This window comes from Thunnus maccoyii, chromosome 18, assembly GCF_910596095.1.
Source record: "Thunnus maccoyii chromosome 18, fThuMac1.1, whole genome shotgun sequence".
Taxonomy (NCBI): domain Eukaryota; kingdom Metazoa; phylum Chordata; class Actinopteri; order Scombriformes; family Scombridae; genus Thunnus; species Thunnus maccoyii.
The window spans coordinates 7,061,688-7,083,340 of NC_056550.1; the positions used below are offsets into that span (position 1 = coordinate 7,061,688).

Consider the following 21,653-nt stretch of genomic DNA (forward strand, 5'->3'; position numbering starts at 1 on the left):
CATGATTGGCCCTCTAGTGTCAAACTCTGCACATATATCATACACTCTGCATGATGAAGTACAAACATCCAAGTTAAGCAAAACACATTTTGAGTGGAGAGGGGTGATTACGGTTGTTGCTAACACTACTTAATTTCACACACTTTTCAAATCGATCGTCTGGGAAAAAACAACGCTTTAATCTGATTAACTATGTTTTCCTATGTTTCTGAGTTCTTCCAAATGAAAGGGTTGAAATAGTGTTTAGTGTATGCATCTGTTTGAGCAGAAGGACAATGTGCTCATCAGGAAATACATTTACTTCCTCCTGCAAATGCTGCACAATTACACACACAAAATTATTTTTTAAACAATTGTTGTAGGCCAGTTACTTGCAACCACCCTGGATATTTCCTCTTTGAGGTTACAAGACAGCAGTTGATTTCCTTTAAACACATCAGCTGATCATAAAGATATGGCTTGATGAATTATGCAAAAACCTGCAGTCAGTTGGGCAATTGATCATTATAATTTCTTTTTTATAACTCATCAGTGACACCAAATAATCTGCTGCATTTTACTATAAATAAATTTGTTGCTCTAGCTTTTTTGTATCTTCTAATCACAATGCATGCGCAACCCAGTGCATTTTTAACATGTAGTGCCAATAATCTACCGGAAGATGTCGCTACTCTCTCTCCCTCCGCAAAGACACCCAAAAGGCTCCATCTCCTCTCCTTTGAATGAGCGGACCCCCTTTTTTCTATTATAACAGAGAGGGAATGGGACAGACAGAGATAGAGGTGGGCAGAGGTGTGACTGAGTGGACAGACAGAGGCAGGGAGACTCAGAGCCAGCTGGGCATTTGCCATATTTTTTATTTTTATTTGGGAATTTCAAATAGGGGGGAGAAAAGCTGAACCATAGCAGTAGTTTTTCGTGCGTAAACGGGATAGATTGTTCTCCAAATTCTTAGGAGTTCTGCTACACTTTCAGACTGAGGAGTTTATTTCGAGGTAGTGTCCTGGGTGGAGTTTTCTTTGCCTCGTAAGAATTGTTCACACACATTTAGTAGCTATGTTACACGCTTCACTAGTGCGTCCAAGTTTTCCATCTCTCTCTCTGAGCATAATTTAAGTGTGTTATTGTTTTGTGCTTGTCTTTAATATTGCCAGTAATAATACGTTTTATTAATTCTGATTATTTTAATCGTCTTTTGTCTTCATTACATTTCAGCGCAAGAGTCACTGCGGTGCACGGATTACAATGCAAAGGATTTTGGAGGTTTGGGTCACCTTGGTGACAGTTTCTGCGCTGACCGAGGGGGTCTTTGGAGGATACGGGCTGAGCATGTTTGCTGCACAGTCCTCCCCTCCAGACCCGTGCTATGATGAGAACGGGAACCCTCGGAGATGCATCCCCGACTTCGTGAACTCAGCCTTTGGTAAGGACGTGCGCGTATCCAGCACCTGCGGCACCCCGGCCGCCAGGTACTGTGTGGTGACCGAGAAGGGAGAGGAGAGGACGAGGGACTGTCACACATGTGACGCCGGGGATCCCAAGAAGTCCCATCCACCTGCGTATTTAACAGACCTCAACAACCCTCACAACCTCACCTGCTGGCAGTCTGAAAACTACGTGCAGTATCCGCAGAACGTCACCCTCACCTTGACGCTGGGTAAAAAGTTTGAGGTCACCTATGTGAGCCTGCAGTTTTGCTCACCTAGACCTGAGTCCATGGCAATCTACAAGTCCATGGACTATGGCAAATCCTGGGTGCCGTTTCAGTTTTATTCCACTCAGTGCAAGAAAATGTACAACAGGCAGAATAAGGCGACAATTACCAAGCAGAACGAGCAAGAAGCCATCTGCACGGACTCCCACACAGACATGCACCCTTTGACAGGTGGGCTCATCGCCTTCAGCACGTTGGACGGCAGACCGTCGGCGCACGACTTCGACAACTCCCCGGTGCTGCAGGACTGGGTGACGGCCACCGACATCAAGGTGATCTTCAGCCGGCTTCACACTTTCGGAGACGAGAACGAGGACGACTCGGAGCTGGCCCGCGACTCCTACTTTTACGCCGTGTCGGACCTGCAGGTCGGAGGACGGTGCAAGTGCAACGGACACGCTTCAAAGTGTGTAAAGGACAGAGAGGGGAATCTGGTTTGTGAGTGCAAACACAACACGGCGGGACCGGAGTGTGACAGGTGCAAACCTTTCCACTATGACCGACCCTGGCAGCGCGCCACGGCCAGAGAAGCCAACGAGTGCGTCGGTAAGGCATCCCCTCTTTTGTCGTTTAACTGTGGAATAATTTTAGCATTTGAAATAAGTCTTTACTAATTATAATATTCGATTAATTTAATAGATGCTGTTAAAAGAAGTCATTTTTGCTGATCATATTTGTCCTGCCGTTACGCGCAAAAATTACGCACCAGCCAGTTGTTGATTCTCCCACGTGAATTTTATATTTACATATTTTTCTCACTGGGAATGAAACACAGAATTAAGTCTCCTCTGAATAGATATATTTCTTTAATTTTCAAATGTCTTTGGTCCAAAGAAATGTTTGTGCCGTAACCACAGGCCGAGATTAATAGGTGGTGACCTTAAATTAGAGTATAATTAAATTGATTGTGGTTAAATAAAACCTCAGAGAGAGGAAGGCCTCGTATGTCAAGCGCGAGCTGAAATCTCATCACCTGAATGACAAAAATAAACATCCTGATTTTTAAATTCAAACAAGGGTTTAATTATATTTTAGGTTTATATTATACTATAAGGTATTTGATTGAATTACTTCTTAAATTAATCAATCTTTGTCAATCTCTGCTGGTAATATTAGAATTTTTGTAATTCCAAAACAAAGTAAACTTGTGTTGAAACAAGCACAGAAAACATATGACTGGCAAAAAATATAACAACATTAATTTGAATTTAGGCCTAAAAATTGCAAATAGTTTAAATAAATTGTTATATATTATCTTTATCATAATGGCACCAAAAAGATATTAAACTAAATACACAAAATCTTTTAAACAATGTACTTTATAGCGTCATATTTCCTGCCTGCTTAGAAAAATAAGAAATTTTAAGTGTTATTTCCCAAGCTGCTGACTGTATAATTCGCTCAATAACAACACTGTATGCACTTTGTAGACCCCAGATTTTTATCAACATCCTGACTAAATTCCCGAATAGAAAAAAAGGGCAGGAAGTCATTTCAACAAACAAGTGCGCCTGTCCGAATGCGTAATTGCGTTTTGACCGGTGTTTCCGACTGTAGTAGCGGTTTAATAGGAAGGAAACGTTGCAGCTGGAGAGATAGACTGCTGGGGCGTGTTGTGTTTCCATAAGCAGGTGCTATTACAGATTGGATGGGTGATTAAGGCGGTTTTATTGACATTTTTGGCACGTAGAGTATAAACTGCCACTTTAGAGCCTTTCAGGGAGGAGGACAAAGCGCGAGGTAATTTGAAGCCAGATCCAAGTTTTTATTCGGAGCGAGTGTATTAGCTGTGATGCTTATTTTCAACACAGCAAGGGTGGGGGGGTGAGGGGTGGGGGGCTTATATCAACAGCTCAAGCCCCCTGAGCTCCAGAGAACCAAACCTGGAAAAGTAACAAGTTCCGACAATGCCACGGTTTGCTCAACCAAACGGAACAAGTGAACAAGTTGTTCCCCTTGGCCTCCGCCTTTCGCCCCTGCAAAGCCAGCATGTGAGTGTATTTTACTAAAACAAAAGGTTGTCACTTGTGGCATCCATCTCGCTGTCAGTGGGAGGCCCCCCTTTCACCATCTCGCTTTTTGTGTGTGTGAGCGGTGTCATCAGATAAAACCAGACCGAGCTTGTCTCCCAAAGAGGAAATAATAAGGGTGGCCTGACACCTTAGCATGAAAGAAGACCCAGGGGAGGGGTTGTTTCCATTGAGCGGTGGGTCCATACGGTCTGGCAGTGGGGATGCAGAGTGGTTGGTGCTAATGATCTGTCTGGATTTCTCCTCTCTGCTATAAGACATGAAGATATTGAGAGAGGAGTGAGTGAGTAAGGTGTGGATATGGGAGAGTAGTTGGTTTCACTAGCTGGCCGCAGGCATCAAGGAAGTAAGACGGAGTCAATTTCCCATGGCTTTGCATGCAGGGTTGCCATCATTTTGTCAAGAGGCATTTGTGTTGGCAACAGCAACCTTCACATTCCTATCAGCTGTAACTGCATGACTTACAAATATGTTCATGAAACATGCAAACGAAAAGCTGTTTAACATGATGATGCATGATCACGTCTGACCTGTTGAGCCATAATCAGTTATATGAAGGAATGAATAAGGTTGAGAAACACACATATAGTGACACGTCAGGCCCTCCTGTCCCAGGCAGCTGCTTCATATTCTCTCCGTGTTCAGCGTAGCACTGACCCCTGACAGTCAGGCCCCCTCTCCTCTCCGGCCTGACTGATGGGCTGTGAAGGGAACTGTGGGAAACTTTTGCTTGCCAAGTGGGTTTTGAGGCGAGTTTAAAATGGTAGCCTCGGCTGCTCATACATGTAATTTTGCACTTGTTCAATTTCGACTTTGTTTTTGCTGTCGCCCTGCCATGCGATGTCCTGTTTTATAATAGCGGCGAGTCAGCTGGAGGTTAAATCGGTCTTGTTTCTTTAACACTTTTGATGTGCTTTCAGAGCGCAGCACCTCCTCATGCCTGTCCTTGCGGCCAGCGGGCTTTTATCTGGCTGTAGTGTAATGTGTATTTGATAAGAAAGACATTTTTAAAGAGAAACTTGTAATTTCAGCAAGCGATCTTGTCTTGTAGATTAGAAATCTGTGCATCTTTCATCATAAAGTCACTTGCTTTGCGCTCCGCTCAAAGTGTTTGGCATTTATTAAACCTACAGAGAAATGTTTGCGAGGAAGATCCGACATGTTTGCCACCCACAAGGTAGCTGAATTAGGATATGATTGTATCAATTGCCTACTGGCTCTCTTCCCAGTCTGTGCAGCACATACTCCAACAACTCTAAAAATAGAGAGAGTGCAGAATATAAAAATCTTTAAAGAACTCAGAGGTTCGGTAATAAATATGGTGGAAGAGATTTGAAAGCACAAACACATGGAGGCATTTTTAAAATCAGTACTATAGCCGCTTATAAGTCTTGTAATGAGTCTAGACACATGATCAGCCAAGGCAAGACTGCCTTTAGAAAACAGATTATTTTCCTTTTTATACTACAACCCACTTGCATGACAGCAGCTCAGAGAGAGAGGAAACACAGGCAGGAAGAAACCAGACCCTTATAGTACAAGGCACCACATTTACGAAACCACTCCACATCTTACATCGACATTCCTGTTTGCTTTACAATTGAGCCATGATGTTGGTTTGAAGATGCAGGCCGACGGCGTCTCTGTGCCGGACTTTTCTTTGTCTGTGTTGCTGACTTTGACTACTGACACTGTTTTCTGCTGATGGTGAATGTGCCGCCCGCCTTCTCCTGGGTTGCCAGGTTGGTCCAAGCCAGGCCTGTTAACCATCTGGGTCTCATTTCAGCTCAGCAGCAGCAGCGCATGTGACGGCAGAGAGGAATTTCTGTAAAGCATGATGTCATAGATGTTCTTGTAATAGAAGTCGCGCTGTCTCGCTCGTTCTTTGGTGTACCGGTTCCTTCATTCTCGTCCCTCTCTCCTCCTGTTTCTCCGGTTTCTCGCTCTCCTTTGTCATTCTGCGGCCCGTCGCTGTGTGCCAATGCCAGAGGATAGAGGCAGCCATTTCCATTTAATTTGCAAGCCGAGACATATTTGAGGGTTTTGATTTTTCACATGAATTTAGTCAACAATAGCCGGAGGACACCACTATTTCTGGGGTTGTTTTTGTTGTGTTGACTTCTGTTTTGATGGGTTTCTGCATTTAAATACACCACCATCATATATTGTACAATACAGTATTGAAAACAGCCTGCGCGTGCAAAGTTTATGTGTCATAATGAAGAGTTATAATGAAGATGCTGCAAGGTGGTTTAGGGATGAGACTGATTATGTTCAACAAGAAAGCCTTGGTTCAATCCCCTTGACAGCAAGACACTGAGTCCTCACCAGCTCAACAGGCTCTGATCTTTGGCCTCACTCTGGAAGGCAAAGAAAAAGTTCTTCATGGGGTTTAATAAAGCAGAACAGCCACATTCAGTAAAATCCAGTAGTAAACATATAAAGACTTTGGTCACGCAGGGGAAAAAACTCATCTGAGAGGAACATTTCCCTGAATGCGAGAAAACACAGAAATGAAAACAAATAAATGTGATTGTTAGCGTCTTGCTCTTGTTATGGGTTGTTTGTTTGGATCCCCACTAATGATTAACAGGGTAACAGTCATTTTCCACCATGGGTTCACAACAAGCTTAACAACATTACAAACTTCAGATGTGCAGTGCAAACAGTCTAAATAAAACCGGATCACAACACAAGATTACATGGAAATAGTAGTTGAAGTACTGAGGAAGAAAATAAGAATAAACAAAAAAATGTCAAAAAACAGATACTAGGTTAAAACAACCTGGAGTGGTTAATAGGAAACAGGTGTGTTGCAAGTTAGGAAACATTTAGGAACATTTTTGGCATTACGGTACAGCAGCATGGAAAGTCAGGCACCCTTGAAAATCCCATCAGGACCAGAGTGCCAGTTAGATGGACTGACGAGTCTCAGTCAACTAGAACATGTCAATTCTTGAGTACAGCTCAGGGGCACTGGGGTGGGAAATACAAATGGTTTGACCAATGGGAGTTCAGAGAAAGTAAATGCAGGTCAGGAGGTGGTCACCTTAGAGCCAAAATATATTAAACCAGTCAGTTAGTTTCAATCTGCAAAATCAAGTATAAAGCAGACTCATGCACTTATTCTTGTAAACATGAAAATTGTATGGAACTTTATCAGCCAGCTGACTCACTGAAACTATTAGGACTCGTATGACAGCCTCGTCTGGAGAAAAACTGACCAAAACAAGAAACAGCAAACCGGAGACGCATTTTATGGAAACTGTGACAGAAACCACTGTCACTCACAGAGGTTGAGGCAAATTTTGTTGTTACTAATGCTGGCCTTATACCAAACGACTTTTTAAGCAATTTCACAGTCACAGACAAATTTCCAATGTCAGAATAAAATCAAGAGTGTTTTGCTAGAGTTGTTTGTGGTGTGCTCCTGTCATCTCGATCGTTTGGTGTAAGGTGGTCGTATAAAACATCAGTCCGAGTTGTATTAAGTATTTTTCATGTCTTGACGTTCCAATAAAATCAAACATGTTTGATATTACTTGAAGTTTTTAGTCTTGGCTCATGCAAATAGTTAAGTTTAAATAATATGAACATTGTGAATAACCAATAGGTGCACTCTCTCCAGCACCAAATAGGAAGCAGCAAACCGGGTAGATAGCAAACAAGGTGGGGGCTCCTTGCCGTCCCTGTTCTGTCAACCAGGGTTGTGGCTTCTCTTTTTCTTTTTGGCTGTTTTTTTTTTAGAGCAAACCAATGCACACACAAGGGCAGATGTGGCCAAAAGCTTCTTTTGTTTCTGCTCCACAGTTTTTCTTCTTGTAAATTTCCACCAGAAGCAGGATGGGAAATAATCTCAAAAGGAGTCTAGTTGTAGTCTTGCAAATAGTGACTATGCATAATCCCCAGTCTTTGCAAAATCTAGACATATTTTCTTTAGATGTGAGAGGGCGTCAGACTTTAGTCTTTTAAAAGTCTTTTCAAACTCTTCAGTGTATGGTAGGCATTACTATTCTCCAAATCAGTCACAGTGAAACCGCTAAAGATTTTGTCTGTATGTGACATGTCAGTATAGAGCTAGCTTCTCTGTTCCAGCTCATGTTTACAAAGTCACAAAGATGGTCTGAAATTTATAAGAAAAATAATTTTGTTTTGTTTTTGCATAGTTTTACAGGAAACTACAAATCAGCTTTTTTTGCATTACTGCTGACCATCTTCAAAGCACACAAACAATTTGATTTTACATAAAGATAAAGTTAGAGACCTTAACTATACTTCAGAAAATGAATTGACTTTATTACCAGTTTTGTGTCTTGTGTATTCCTGTAGTTCCATGCACTGATTCATGGAACTGATGTGTTGTGGGAAGCTCCAACACCTGAGATTTTAATGCAAAAAACAACAAATTCAAATTACTTTTCAAAGTATTTATTCATTGTTTGTTTTGTCTCATATCTCATAATATGTGAGAAATGCCTTAGGGACTGTATGAAAATGATTAGGGTGGGGAGGGGAGTTTAACGTTATGTTTGACTTAAAAAAAAAAAAGGCCACCCCCGATTTGAAAAATAATACAGCATTACTGAATTGGTTCAAAGAGTTGAAGCACAAAGAATTTAAGATGGTTTACATCACTCTATGCCATAACATGATAATGGAACAATAATGTTCATATAGCCACCAATCACACATTTAAAAATTGCAAATATATTTCTTAATATAAAGCCGCTGAGCAAACATTTCTTACTGACACAGAATGAATGAATTGGGCCCAATGTGTCATCCTTAACTTGAATTATATCATTGGCCAACTTATTATGACATATTTAAAATTTTTCCTTTTTGTGAATTTGGGAACGACTGTTGGTGGAGATAATGTTTTAATCATCCATAATATTCAAGTGTATTCTGTGTTTCTCAAAACGAACATATTGCCCCTATGAGCTACCAGTTGATTAGGACTAAACATAAAAAAAAAAGATTGACCCACTTCCCATCATCAAGAAAAAACCTCCCACTTTTCTGACCTCTTTCCCCCCTAATAATTTTTAGACAGTCCCTTACACTTGCTCTTATAGACTCAGAGAAAACCCTCTTCTTTTTGTTTGTTTTCAGTCACCATAACCTTAAAGGTGCGATATACGACAATTAGCCCCACTAGATGTTGCACAAGAGCAACAGCATCTCAGACCAAAACAAATGTGTGTGTTATTTACTCAATTACATATAAAAAAAAATGAAAGTGGCATCTTAACACACGGCTCACGAAACTCAGATCAAATTGTCAAACTAGGCGGTGCTGATCAAATATGGATCAAGATTCTGTTACTATTGCCTATTTCTTGCCACAAATGTTTTCAGATATATATTTTAGTGCACTCTTTACTTGTAATATGAGAAAGTTTGTGACCCAGCATGTTGAAGACAGACGCGGGAGGACAGGGAGGGACTCACATGCACTAACATGCAGCCGGACTGGCTTCCAAAAGCTTGGATAACAACACACACAGAGGGAATGTGACTTCATTCTCTGTTCGGGACGCCATTACTTCACTATAACTTCACATAGCAAATAGTTATTTGCTGACATCTAGTGGGGCTGAATGTCGTATATTGCACCTTTAACTGAGTGTTGGCTGCGTGGATGGTGGGAAATTTATCTTAAAACTTACAATATGTTTTGGAATAGTGTTAGCAATAATAAAAAATATACACAATTTGCACAGTTAATGGGCTAAAACATGCACAAAGCACCATGCATTCCTTTAAAGACATGGAACAATGGACTTCACAGACCCCCTGGGTTCTCTGGCCCTCCTTCATAGTGAGAACAGCTTAAAAACATGACAACTAGACATGAGAGGGATTCAGTGTCTTGCATAATAACACTTCAACATGAAAGATGTTACAGGGATTCTTGTCCAGTTGAGTATTGATTTCCTGACACGTTCCTTACATTTAAAAAGCTGTGCTAAAAAAATACATGTCTGTGCTTAAGAATTAGGTTGATGATCACATGCTAACAATGATAACAGCACTTGTCATTTTAGGACACATCCTACAACACCCTTTAATTTTGTCACGATGTCTCACAAATGGAGAACAATACTTCTAAAATTACTCTGTCCCCTCCAGTCTTTCTTACAACATAAGCCTGTGACTTTGGTAAGAGGTTTCTCTGTATACAACCAGACCATAAAACAAAGAGATGTATTTTGGGGATCTCAAAAAAAAAAAATCTTATGCTCTGCTAGAATCCAGTGTCCTCTGGGTAAAGACTGCATGTTTTGAGGATTTTGTTTTGTTGAGCTCATAATTCAAGACAGACATGAGCCATTTGAGCCAGAAAGGTTTCACTCAGGCTTTTAAGAGCATACTGAAAAATCTTGTTCTGTTATGTTGTGGATGGCGGTTTGGAGAGGTGACTCAGTGTTTTGAGAGGAGTGCGTTAGCTTTGATTTAATATCCTTCATGCATGGACTGTTGGACATCGTAGTATGAATGTTGACCAGTATGGAACAGAATACAGTGAGTTTATTCGACACACAGATCATTTAACATTTGACTAAAACGTGAAAACTATCTGCTGACTTGAGACACACATGCTCTATGACACATTTTGTGTGCTGATTCCCTGATTGTGTCATCATTATTCACACAGTGAAAAGCAGAATTGACGCATGTTGTGTCATTACTAGGGATGTGGGTAAATTATTCAGAATTGAACCGATAATGACCTCTTAACACAGCAGAGTTTTAGGTTTAATATTCAGTCATTCAACGAGGTTCTTCCTCAATATGTTTTCTTCAGATTTCTTCAGATGTGCAGTGCAGGATAACGCTTGACAGATGTTACAGGTGTTATTTTTACATCATGATCCAATATTGAAGCTTGGTATCTTGTGAACTTGACAGTAGAGTGAAACTGATGAGTTGAATTTAGGGACCGTCTTAAAAGTGCATGCAAAATGGCCAAGAGAGCTTTTCAGATTTTGTCAATAGCTTTCTCGATACTTTAAACCACCTTCATTTTCATGTGGGACTCGCATGTACAACTTCCATTTAAATTTAAAATGATGAACTTTGACCCAATGGCCTGTTTTTTGTAAGTAGCTTAGATTAGTCATTTTTAATCAGAGACACGTCAGACCAAACATGCATCCAACTGGTCCTTCTTCCGTTATAAACACAGCCCGTCATTAATCATGAAATATGGCCCATTGTTACCTTCCACTATTCATTTCCACCCAGACCATTAACAGTTACACAGCTTTTATTTAGACTCAGTTAAGTCTTACTTTTTATTTTTTTTTAATTGAGGTTCAAATACAAATCAAGTTTTGATTGTTGTTTGATTAATTTAGGTACATGGTTTAAATGTAATGTTATTTTCAACCTTTTTGAGCAGCTAAACTTATACATACAGGGAAATGAAGGCAGTAAAAACATTGCAAGACAGAGAATTAAGCCAGTCATTTTTTATTCACTTTGGGTCGAGTCACCACCCATCTCTGGTATAAATCTGAATAAAGATACAAATACAGAATTTTTGTGACTTTAACAGATACGGATGGTGCTCCGTGTTTCAGTGCTACTCACTGAAGCACTTATTTAGTGAGTTTGTGTGAACTGTGTCCTAAAATGCAATGCTGTTATTTGGGCTTCAGCTCTGTTTGTCTGTGCACACTTAAACACAACAGACAACACCGTATGATGCCATAAATGGATCCTGAATGGCTGGGACAGTTCAAATTGTTTGTTTTCCTGGCTGTTTATTTTTATCTGTTCATGGGGCTCCACATTGTTGCCTGTGCCAAGATGAAATGGATGCACATGTCTGTGCGTATGTGTGGATGCTCAACCCTTTGTGTCCACCGTCTGTCTACATGGAGCAGACGGGGGCTTCCAGGGTGGCATCAGGACCACCTAGTGCGTGCGCATCGAGCCCCTTTGAGGCGCTGAAGCCGGGCAGGCTGGGAATGATTAATGGGCCAGCGGAGTGACACGCTCCGCAGCTCCGCTTCAGACCCCCAGCCAGCTCCCCTGCTGCGCTGCCACCCGACACAGCCAGCTCAGTGACAGCACACAACACACGTCCTCAGTGTCACTTACCCAGCTTTACCCCCAGTGCCACTTACCCCTCTCCCCCCAAAAAGCATTAAGGAACTCTGCAGTGGAGGCATAGCTAAGCTCCTTTGGCTGGTACTATCCTCCCTGCTGCGCTGTCGACACAGGGGTCTTTTTACTAGAAGACAAAGACAACAACTGACAACTGGATCAATTATAGTAGAATAAAGTCTTGATCCCTATTAGCATGACATTTACAGTAGATCTGCTGGAAGAATCTTGCTGTTTTAGGTAGATAGTTAATAGTTTGGAGCCTTATGTGAGGTTTATTTTTATTCCACCCACCCGTAATAACTCACTAACATTATGTAAATCAAATGTGACTGCTGTTTAACCACCAACCAACCATCAGGAATGTCAGCTGCTAATTACCCCGCTCCTCTTTTCATTAACAGCCACTTATCTCCAGAACTCTTTAAAACAAACAACGTGCAGACATAATAAGCCCGCCTTGAGAAGGAAATGGAGTTGTTGGTTCCCGTTTCATATTTATTTTTCCATATAACTTCTGCGTGGGCCTCTCCAGTAGTCTCTGTTGCTCCATAATGGATTTCTACATCCCATTGTGCTCTGCCTCCATCTCTCACATACCCCAGTGACCAATTCTTCTCTGAGAGAGAATGAGGAACCACTTATTGGATTTGAGAGGATATCCAGCAGGATAGATAGAGGAGAAGGGAGCACGCTGGCTACCAGACATCGGTCCCTACATGACTATAAATATCCCAGGGTTCCACGTCTGCTCAAAGGAGGGAAAACCTGGGGATTCATCAATTGCAATCCTCCCTTTGCACACGGTGTGTTGGTGTGTATGTGATTGAGGCAGACTGGGAGCCCAGAATCATCCACAGGCAGGAGGATTAAGCAGCCTTCCAGTCTCCCATAACTCTCCCAGTCTGAGTGGGCATGTAGACAGAGCAGTCCGCCTGTTCACATCCTCTCCTCATCTCTTGTCCAGGTCACCACGGCTACTGTGGAGCAGATGGTTCACAACACCTTCACTCACACCAAACAGTAGAAAGTGACTTCCTTCCTCTCCCGGTCGACGGAGCTCTATCCTTGACGTACAGCATATCAGACGGTTTCCTCCCTTAAAACTTTGGGTGCTGAGTGTGTGATGTAAACTCAGGCAAACAGCTCGTAGCATGCAGACATCTGTATATATGTGTGTGTGTTGTGTATGTGACATGTGGTTTATTTACACAGACAGTGAGGCTCAATTTCTCATGATAGCGAGTCAGAGATAACACGGTGTATCTGGTTCCCACTTTGGCAGGCAGCTGGGAAAAAGAATGACCTCAGAGCAGTGAGCCCAAAGACCATGTTAGATTACACTGTGATGTACAACAGCCCCGGAGTGCCTGGGCTCTGTTACAGCAGGTTTTTATGTTCTGGAGTGACAAGAACAGATCTGAAAATACCTAAACAATGGACCAGTTACACTGAGCAGAGGGTAGTAGAAAATACAGATGTAGCTGAAATGTTTGGCTAAATATGCATATTAAAAAACTGTATTATGAACATAGCCTTCCCATTACAATGATGTAGCATTGCACATCCATAAAGTTGGAGGACATGTGAGAGATAGATTAAAAGAAGAATAGCTAAATAGATGCAGCAGAGGCCATAATATCCTGACTTTCATGGCCCCTAAAACACTGGATCCTACAATTCCCACAATGCAACTGGATAGTGTCATTTGTTAGACCTCCCTCCCTGTTAACACCCACATCTTTCAAAATCTTGCCCCAGTTTGTAACACAGATTTGAAGTTTTTTGTGAATTTTAAGTCTTTCAAGTTTAAGTAAGCTTAAACTGAAATCCCCCGAATGACATCATCATTCATCATCATCAATGACATTGAACTTTGGAAAGTTCCCTTTGGAAACACAGAAGACATCATACAACTGGCTTCACCAGATGAGTAGTACTCCCCATGATGAGTAACCTGAGCTTGATGTGAATTAGTGAAGTGCCCCTTAAAAGCTGATAATTAGTCTGTAATGAATGAAAGTGAATGAGTGCTTTGATTGACAGCAGAGGCCACTCGTACAGGATGTGTTCATTAATCCGAGGCTCTGCATAGCATTTGTTTTACTCTTTAATCCTGTAGTTGAAGGTTCACCGGGTTCCTGCTAAGATCGCCAGGGGTTTGCGTGCTTCAGGAAGAACCAAGCCTTTTCCTTTTCAGCTCAATACTATGTCCTGGAAGCCACCTAGCAACCAGCACAAACTTTGGGATAAAAATGAGCGCAGTAGTAAGAAAATCTTTGCAATGTCCTCTCAGTGTTTCCATAAAAACAATCATTAACTATTAATTCCCTAACTTTTTCCTTCCTATCTGGAGAGTATGTGACCATCGTGGTCAGTCTGTGCCATTTTTTCCTGAGGTGAGCTGGTGTTCTTCAGACGTCCTCTGTTTAGTCACATTATGAGCTGAACACCTGCTTTGATTTGTATAGAGAGAACGCACTATATTACTGCAAGTAATCCAGTGATACTTTAGTGATTACTCACATCTTTGAGACTGTAATGTTACTCACAAAAATTGAATCCTTATGTCCTTTGGTTTGCCTGCTTTCTTTCCATTTCCACCTACCTGAATATAAATTGGAAAAAAAATGCACTTAAAAGTAGCTTTGCTTGTTGAGATATAGGGTTAATGTTGATGCAATCTCACACAGGAGGAATATTTTTGACATGGGGATGTGGCTTGTTATAAATAGGTCATTGGAGAAAAGAGGAGAAAAGCACAATAAACATGCCCAAGAACGATGGATTGTCACCTCAGCTTTATGATTTACAGCCTAGTGGCTTCCTGCCTCTCTCCCCTATTCCCTCTGCACGGGGAAACACAGCGGTGAACGCGCGTGCCGGAGTGTTAAAATAACCTTCCTGCTCTGTGGGGAAGATTTGGACCTCAATCTAACATCGTCCAGCAAAGTCCTGCAGCGACGTGGCCCTGTTTAGATGTTTAGTACAGGTTTAGTCTGGAGAACGTCCCTCCTGACCACAAGCTCAATCATGCTGCTTTCATGCTATGTCAGGTTTACTGTAAACAATTCAGGTCAGCCTCAAGGTAGTAATTACAGTAAGGATAGGTGGGTGATTTTTGAATGTCTCTCAAGTGTATCAACACTCAAACCAAAATTGTCTGAATTTATTCATCAGATACAACAAGGCATTTACAGTAATTTAGACAATTTGTTTCAAAGGGTGCACCAGAAAGAACCACCCACACATTTAATGTCATACCATTCTTTCCACCTACTAACCTTATTTGCCATGCTGAGTAAACTTGCATAAAGAGCTCCTGCATCCCATTTTAACAGCATGAAGACTTGTTAATGTCCATCCTGACCTCTAAATGTTGAAGTGAAAGACAATTATGTGGATCTTGGCAGTGATATCTGCAGAGGAAATGGTTGTTATGTTCAATGTTATGAATGTATAGGAATCTCCTTAATTACTAGACGGGATAAATGAAAACGTTTGTAAAGAAATAGGTAGCTAATAACATGAGACATTGTGCATTTAGACTTTAAAACAGTGATTCCCAACCAGGGGCTGCATGAAAAGACTGTGGAGTGGCTCAACTAGTTTGAATAAAAAATATATATCCACGTATTGAGTCAGCTGTAACACCTGAACAACGTACATGTTGCAACTGAGAGTGTGTGAAAACTAGCACTACTAGCTAGTGCTACTACAAGTGAGCAGAGAAGTCTAAACAGTAAGCTAAAAGTAATGGATAAATGGATGAAATAGTTAGCTAAAGGTAAGAGGTACATTGTGAAATAGCTGAGAGCAATGGATTTATGGTTCAAATTAGCTAAAAGTAACCTGTAAACAGTTGAAATAGTTAAAAGTAATGGAAAAATGGTTGAAATGCTAGCTAAAAGTAAACACTTAAAATAGAAAGAGACTGAATAAATGGTGAAAGAGAGACACTGTTTCTGGAAGTGCTTTTCCATTATGTATTCCCATCTCAGGTTTTTCAACGATATACGAATGTTACTGAACATAAAAACATGGGACTCTGCTAGATAATGTAACAATCCTATAGGTTTATGTTAGAGTCAAATTGGGCATGGCTGATGGGTCTGAATACTACAATACCCATGAGCCATGGCTGCCTTTGCTATGGAGAGGAAGCCAGAGGGGTGAATCAGAGCAGTAGCAAATTCAAAACGCTTCATTGTTAAATTAATGAACAAAAACCTGATTTCTGCAGATTTTATTGTCAGTTTTTTCAATACGTATCTTTTGCCTTCCATAAGTGGCGCACGTAAAGCAGAATTTTAAGCTCAGTGATTGGATGTTTCTTGAAAAAATGTGCCTAGTTTACCTCTCCCCCAGAGTTTTTACGTACACAGGCTTTTACATTCAACTTTTTATCAAAGAACCAGATATTTATTTTGTAATGCAGTTTTTCATCTGTTGTTTGGATGATTCAGTTGGGAGAGTTTCATGCAGGCTCAAGCTGTAGAAGTGCTCCAACTGTGAGTCATATAACATAATGCAACTTTTACTTCCTGAACAAGGACTGCCTGAAATAGCACCTCCCACTTTGCTACTCTAGAGCTAAAAGTAATGGATGGTTGAAGACGGTTAGTTTCTGCCACTTGTAGTACGAATGCAAAAATTGACCAAACCAACATGAACACTGACAATTTAAAAACAGTTCAAATGAACCTTTCTGGAACATGACAGGTGGTGATGAAGGGGCACCTGAGTTCATCTGACAGGGCTGTGAGGATATGACTGAAAAAAGAAAGGCTCGGACCAACTGCTTTAAAACACAGTTGTATCCATGCAATATACCTACCCACATGCAGCAAAACTTCCTTTTAGAAACAGAAAAGGGGGAACAGAATCTGCTTATCAAGCTTAATGACCGTGGACCTTTTCATCACCTTTCCCATAAACTTGAGGAAATAAACTTGGAGGAAGGAAAGGAGCAGCACTTCTGTCAGCCTGTTTCCACACCTACACTGTGGGAGCACTCCGGTCCATTCATGAAAATATACAAGGCATCAAACAAAAACACACAGATATATCAGAAATTAATAAGCCTTTATGAGTTTATTACTCAAGAGAATATTTTAACAACAGTCACAGCAGGCATGACGCAGTTGCATGTCTGTTCACACACACACAAACATAAGCACACACACTCAGAGTAAAAAGGAAGTATTCCCCAGTCAACGCCCTGAGCTCCTGCCAACCAGTGACAGCAGGATGTTCCTCCACCAATCCATCAGCTTTGTGCTTTAATTGGTCATTTTAAGTCCAGTCTTGTTTCCTCCAGTGGTCACTCAGGAAGCAAACCTCACATTTGATAAATTAACTTGTTTCAAGATTTGGCTAAATGTTGCATATAAACACAAGAACTCGGATGTGGGGAGGATCAGGTGTGAGAGAGATGCTGAGAACAGGCCCGGACATCAGAGGAAAAGCTAAATTAAAAAAAGCTCTAATAACAACACGAAAGTACATGCTCTCCCTTACACTCCCTTTTCCCCTCTTCTTTGTGCTATTCTTTCTCATTTTCTCATGGTATTGTTGCTTTATTACCAAGTTTACAGTATAGAAAGACAAGACAAATGGCCGATAGAAAACGGGTGACATGCAACAAAGGTCCCAGGCAAGTTTTTCAACTGGATTGATGCAATTACACGGCATACGTTCCAGCAAACTGAACCAGCAGTACGCCCACTCCCGCCTCTCCTGGACCGCTCCCAACCCTGCAACAAGAGGATAAATGGGCTGAGATATGCTGGCCATTATGCATTATTATTCATAAGAGAGGGTGTGTTGTCGTTGGCACCACCTAGCAGCGGCTGTTTAGAAAGAGGAGTGAATAACTCTGGTCATTACTGATTGCACAATTACACAATGTTGCTGCTACAAAATGTCAGGTCTTTTGTCTTATTTGTAAAAGGGGTCATGGTAGGCTCACATGCTGTGTTTCATTGTACTTACAGCACATGTAGTACATTGTGGCGGTATCTAATAAATATACAATCCAATATAACTCAGATACATGTTATTGTATGTGGTACTGAGCCTGTACAGTCAGTATGTAAATCAACCTGGCATCATTAAAGCCTACTGTTCTTGTTAGAGTTGTCACTAACAAGTCATTACCATGGCCCACACACATTATTACTAGCTAATCTTAAATTTCATTTTCTAATGGTGCATTGCGTGAGCTCATGTCACATTGCATTACCTAATGACATATACTGCACTGAGAAGGGGCTTGGAGTGCTACTTTGGCCAGGCTTACTTGGGTGGCTGTTTATGTTGAGGCAGTGCATTCCCCGTTCGCCAGGCAACCGAACGGTTTACGAGCAGTTACTCACACAAAAGCATGGGGCGGGCTGATTGCTCAGCTAATTGATCTCCACCAGAGATCACAGGGCTGCGCTCGTAAAGAAAGGGAACGCCTCCCATGACATCAGCGCATGCTGCCTGGCAAGACAAGGCGTGCAAGTCAGGGGAGCGACTTATTCCCACAGTGAGAGAGAAAGTCTGCAGAGAGTGTTTCATGGAAAGCACATACACACATAAACATACACTTATATATGCAACTATTAATCAAGAGTTATTTAGCATTCTGCTACAGGACAAGAGAGGTTGGTGATTTTTAGAGTATCAAACCTCAGAGAAATAAAATAATATAAATATGAGCTGCAAAAAAGTTTGCAATGGCAGTGGACTCTTGAGGGAAGTTTCAAACTAAAATGTTGATCATTCTTAATACCTGCAGGGGAATTCCATCAGAGGTCAGAGGTCAGACTTACCAAGCTCCAAGCGAGCTGATTGGTATTTATTGTCTTCCTCAAGGACACAGGAGTGATGTGACCCAAGATGAGAGCTTGAGCTCAGGTTATCCAGTCAAAGAGGTCTTCCTAAACACTCTGCCCCCTGATGCCCTCCTTATAAGAGACTAAATCATATGTGGAGGAATAATGAGTAAAGCACCATTGCATCATCTATATTTTATTTACCATTTTATTTTGTAGTGGAGTTGCCATATCCTTGTTGTGGTTACAGGGATTAAGAAGAACTTAAAGTTTTCAGGTATCATTTTTGATCATTTCAACATGCAAATCAGTAACTTTTCCCTTGAATTAGCCTGGCTCTGAGCAGATTTGTGAAATAAGGACAAAATCTTTCATTTGATCTTATCCTCTAAAAACATTTTTTATGTTTCTATTCAGCCTGGCTTCTGGTATCTGACATATGGCTGAAACAACGATAAGATCATTTTACACCTACGCTAAGGCTAAAAGTGGACAAACAGATTTTTACACAGATGTAGGAACGTGCTCAGGCTTGGGTGAAGTGGAAGACTGAGATGGCTTTAGATAGCCTTTCATCAAGGGGAAAACTCAATTCATTAGCTCAGCTTATACCTTTTCATTTCTTATCTGGTCTCGGGGCACAAAGTGCACTCTTGTGTGGTTTGGCAGCTCCTCAGAGGTGAAAGGTGAGCTGAGTGATGGGTCATTATGTTTCTCTGTGGGCTGTTATGGTACCAGAGCAGACACGACTCCCCACAGGGAACAGAGGTGTTGCTGCCAGATTGGCCATGATGGCATCATTAGACTGATAGCATCTGCCCTTATACAAGCAAGCAGATGCAGCTAAACTGCTCTGTTAGCCTCTGCCCCTGATGCCATTTCTGAAGCAGACAGCGATAATGGCTCTTGTCAGTTTTGCTTTGCTGTCACAGACTGTAAAAAAATCAATCTGATGTCACCTACAGATTTCTGAAAGGATGTTTTGAAACTTTAGATTTACCATTTGCTACATCTGGTCAGTTGTTTCCGTTTTACATGAATAAGCCCAGGTTGACAAAATTGCATTGCCATCATGCTTGCCTATTAATTGCCAGACTTGTGATGAGTAATGTCCCAGAGTGACATGTCCGCTGGCTGACACCCTAAACCAGCGTGGGTGCTGCTAACTGGATCAGATTTTCAGCCCAAATCATCCCAAACTGATACAATCAACTTGGGTGGGTTGGCCACCTCGGTGTAGCCCGGAGACAACTGAATGTGATAGATTGAACATTTCAGCTTTGACATCTTTTGACATCGATTAAATATTAATTTTATTCTCTTCAGACACACATTTCTTGTGGAAAACATTTATTGACTATAGTGGCCTGAGTATCAGATATCGTATTATATTTGAGGACTATACATTTAAATATTCATTACATTAGATATTCTTTCTGATTGGAGATTGTACCGTTGTTACACTGGTTCCTATAGAGAGCGTTGCACTGTCCGTTGTTTGTAGCCTTAATGTTGCTAGGCTAGTGAGTTTCTTATTCCATAATTATACTGAGTGTTTCTGACAGCTCCTGCAGCATATTTTTCTGCCATGAAAGAAAGAAATTCCCAATGATTGAAAACGGGTTGAAAGTGTCTGATGTTATGACTAAATCATCTGTCAAGCAGCCAAAAATTACCACTGGGACAGAATGTGATGGACAGGAACTCTAGTCTGAAAAACGCTAATAGTCAGAGTAGATTATTGACCACGTGAGGTGTCTGACAGGATAGAGTGTGTGTTAGGATCTTGGGGAAACTTTATCAACAGGATTAGTCTGAAAGTGTCCGTATCTTCACCAACTCTTTCTCCAGATACAGGTGTACAGGTGTCACGAGCTGCTGTACAGTCACTTCAATACAGTCTGAGATTTTCGTGAAACCCACCATCTAGTGGCCATTAAAGGAGCTGCATCTTAAAATGCTCTGGCTTCAACCTTCACTTTTTATTCACTTGCCACATCCACTTTACTGTATCTTTCCTCTGCTTTTGTCCTCAGTAATAACTATGAACTCTAACTGAGCAATACTGGCAAGTTTTGTTTAAAATATCTACATGCAACTATGTCAGCCATGCGTGATTGAAGCCTACGATTTTGCAACTCTTCATTCCTATGAAATTCATTCATTCCTAACGCAGCTTTTCATGATTACCTTCAACAGCGGAACTATTACTTGATGCTGCCCTTGCTTGGAATTGAAATCTGCATAATCTTGGCGCTCTGCAGCACATGGTTGCGTGCTCCTGTCCTAGAGGGACAACAGGAGCAATCTGAAGTAAACTGAATGGAATGATGTGATATAAATGTCTCGTCCACAAAGCTCTGGCATCAGTCCTGTTCAGCACTGAGGCAGGTGCACCAGAGTGAACCCAGTATTCTCCTTTTTCAAACATCCTCCTGCCTGTAATGTGTGTCTCATTAGAGCCACGTCACATATACTCACTCCTCATGTTCCCTTTCAGTTGTTTGTCTCAGCCATGCCATCTCCTCTTCCACTTGATCAAAGAGGGTCTTAAAATCATTCTTATGTTGGCATACTGTTTTGATGCTTTATTTGTTTATGTGACACCAAGGTGACGGGGTTTGCAATTGATGAAGCAGTCCTCAAGAGTCATTGCGTAAACCCGCTCCGTTTTGTGCGAGATAGAAATCTCCCTGTAACAGCTCCAATGGTTTTTCTTTCACTGTTTACATTTTTGCCTCAAGTGAAATCATCAAAAGCAGTCCGGAAACTTGTAAAAGTATTCATCATCTGGGGAGCTTGTCGGTCCTTTGTTGTTGTCCTCGCCCTCATCCAAATCACAGCTGCTGCAGTGATGTGTGATTGAAATATTTATTGTGGGAAACCTGCGTCGGGTGGAAGCAGCCTTGGAAGCAGCTGAGGGTGACGGATCATGGTACTTGCTTTTTATGTTTGTGCATTACCGAGTCA

At 41.4% G+C, this 21,653-nt stretch overlaps 1 protein-coding gene across 1 annotated transcript in view; it reads left to right on the forward strand.

Moving 5' to 3' along the window:
- Window positions 1–764: 764 nt before the first annotated feature.
- Window positions 765–21,653, forward strand: part of ntn1b (netrin 1b) — a 45,027-nt gene continuing 24,138 nt past the window's right edge. Inside the window, exons 1-2 of the mRNA XM_042393017.1 lie at window positions 765–1,026; window positions 1,216–2,260. Coding sequence (XP_042248951.1) covers window positions 1,246–2,260 — 1,015 coding nt within the window. The 5' untranslated portion in view covers window positions 765–1,026; window positions 1,216–1,245. The remainder of the gene's footprint in view (window positions 1,027–1,215; window positions 2,261–21,653) is intronic.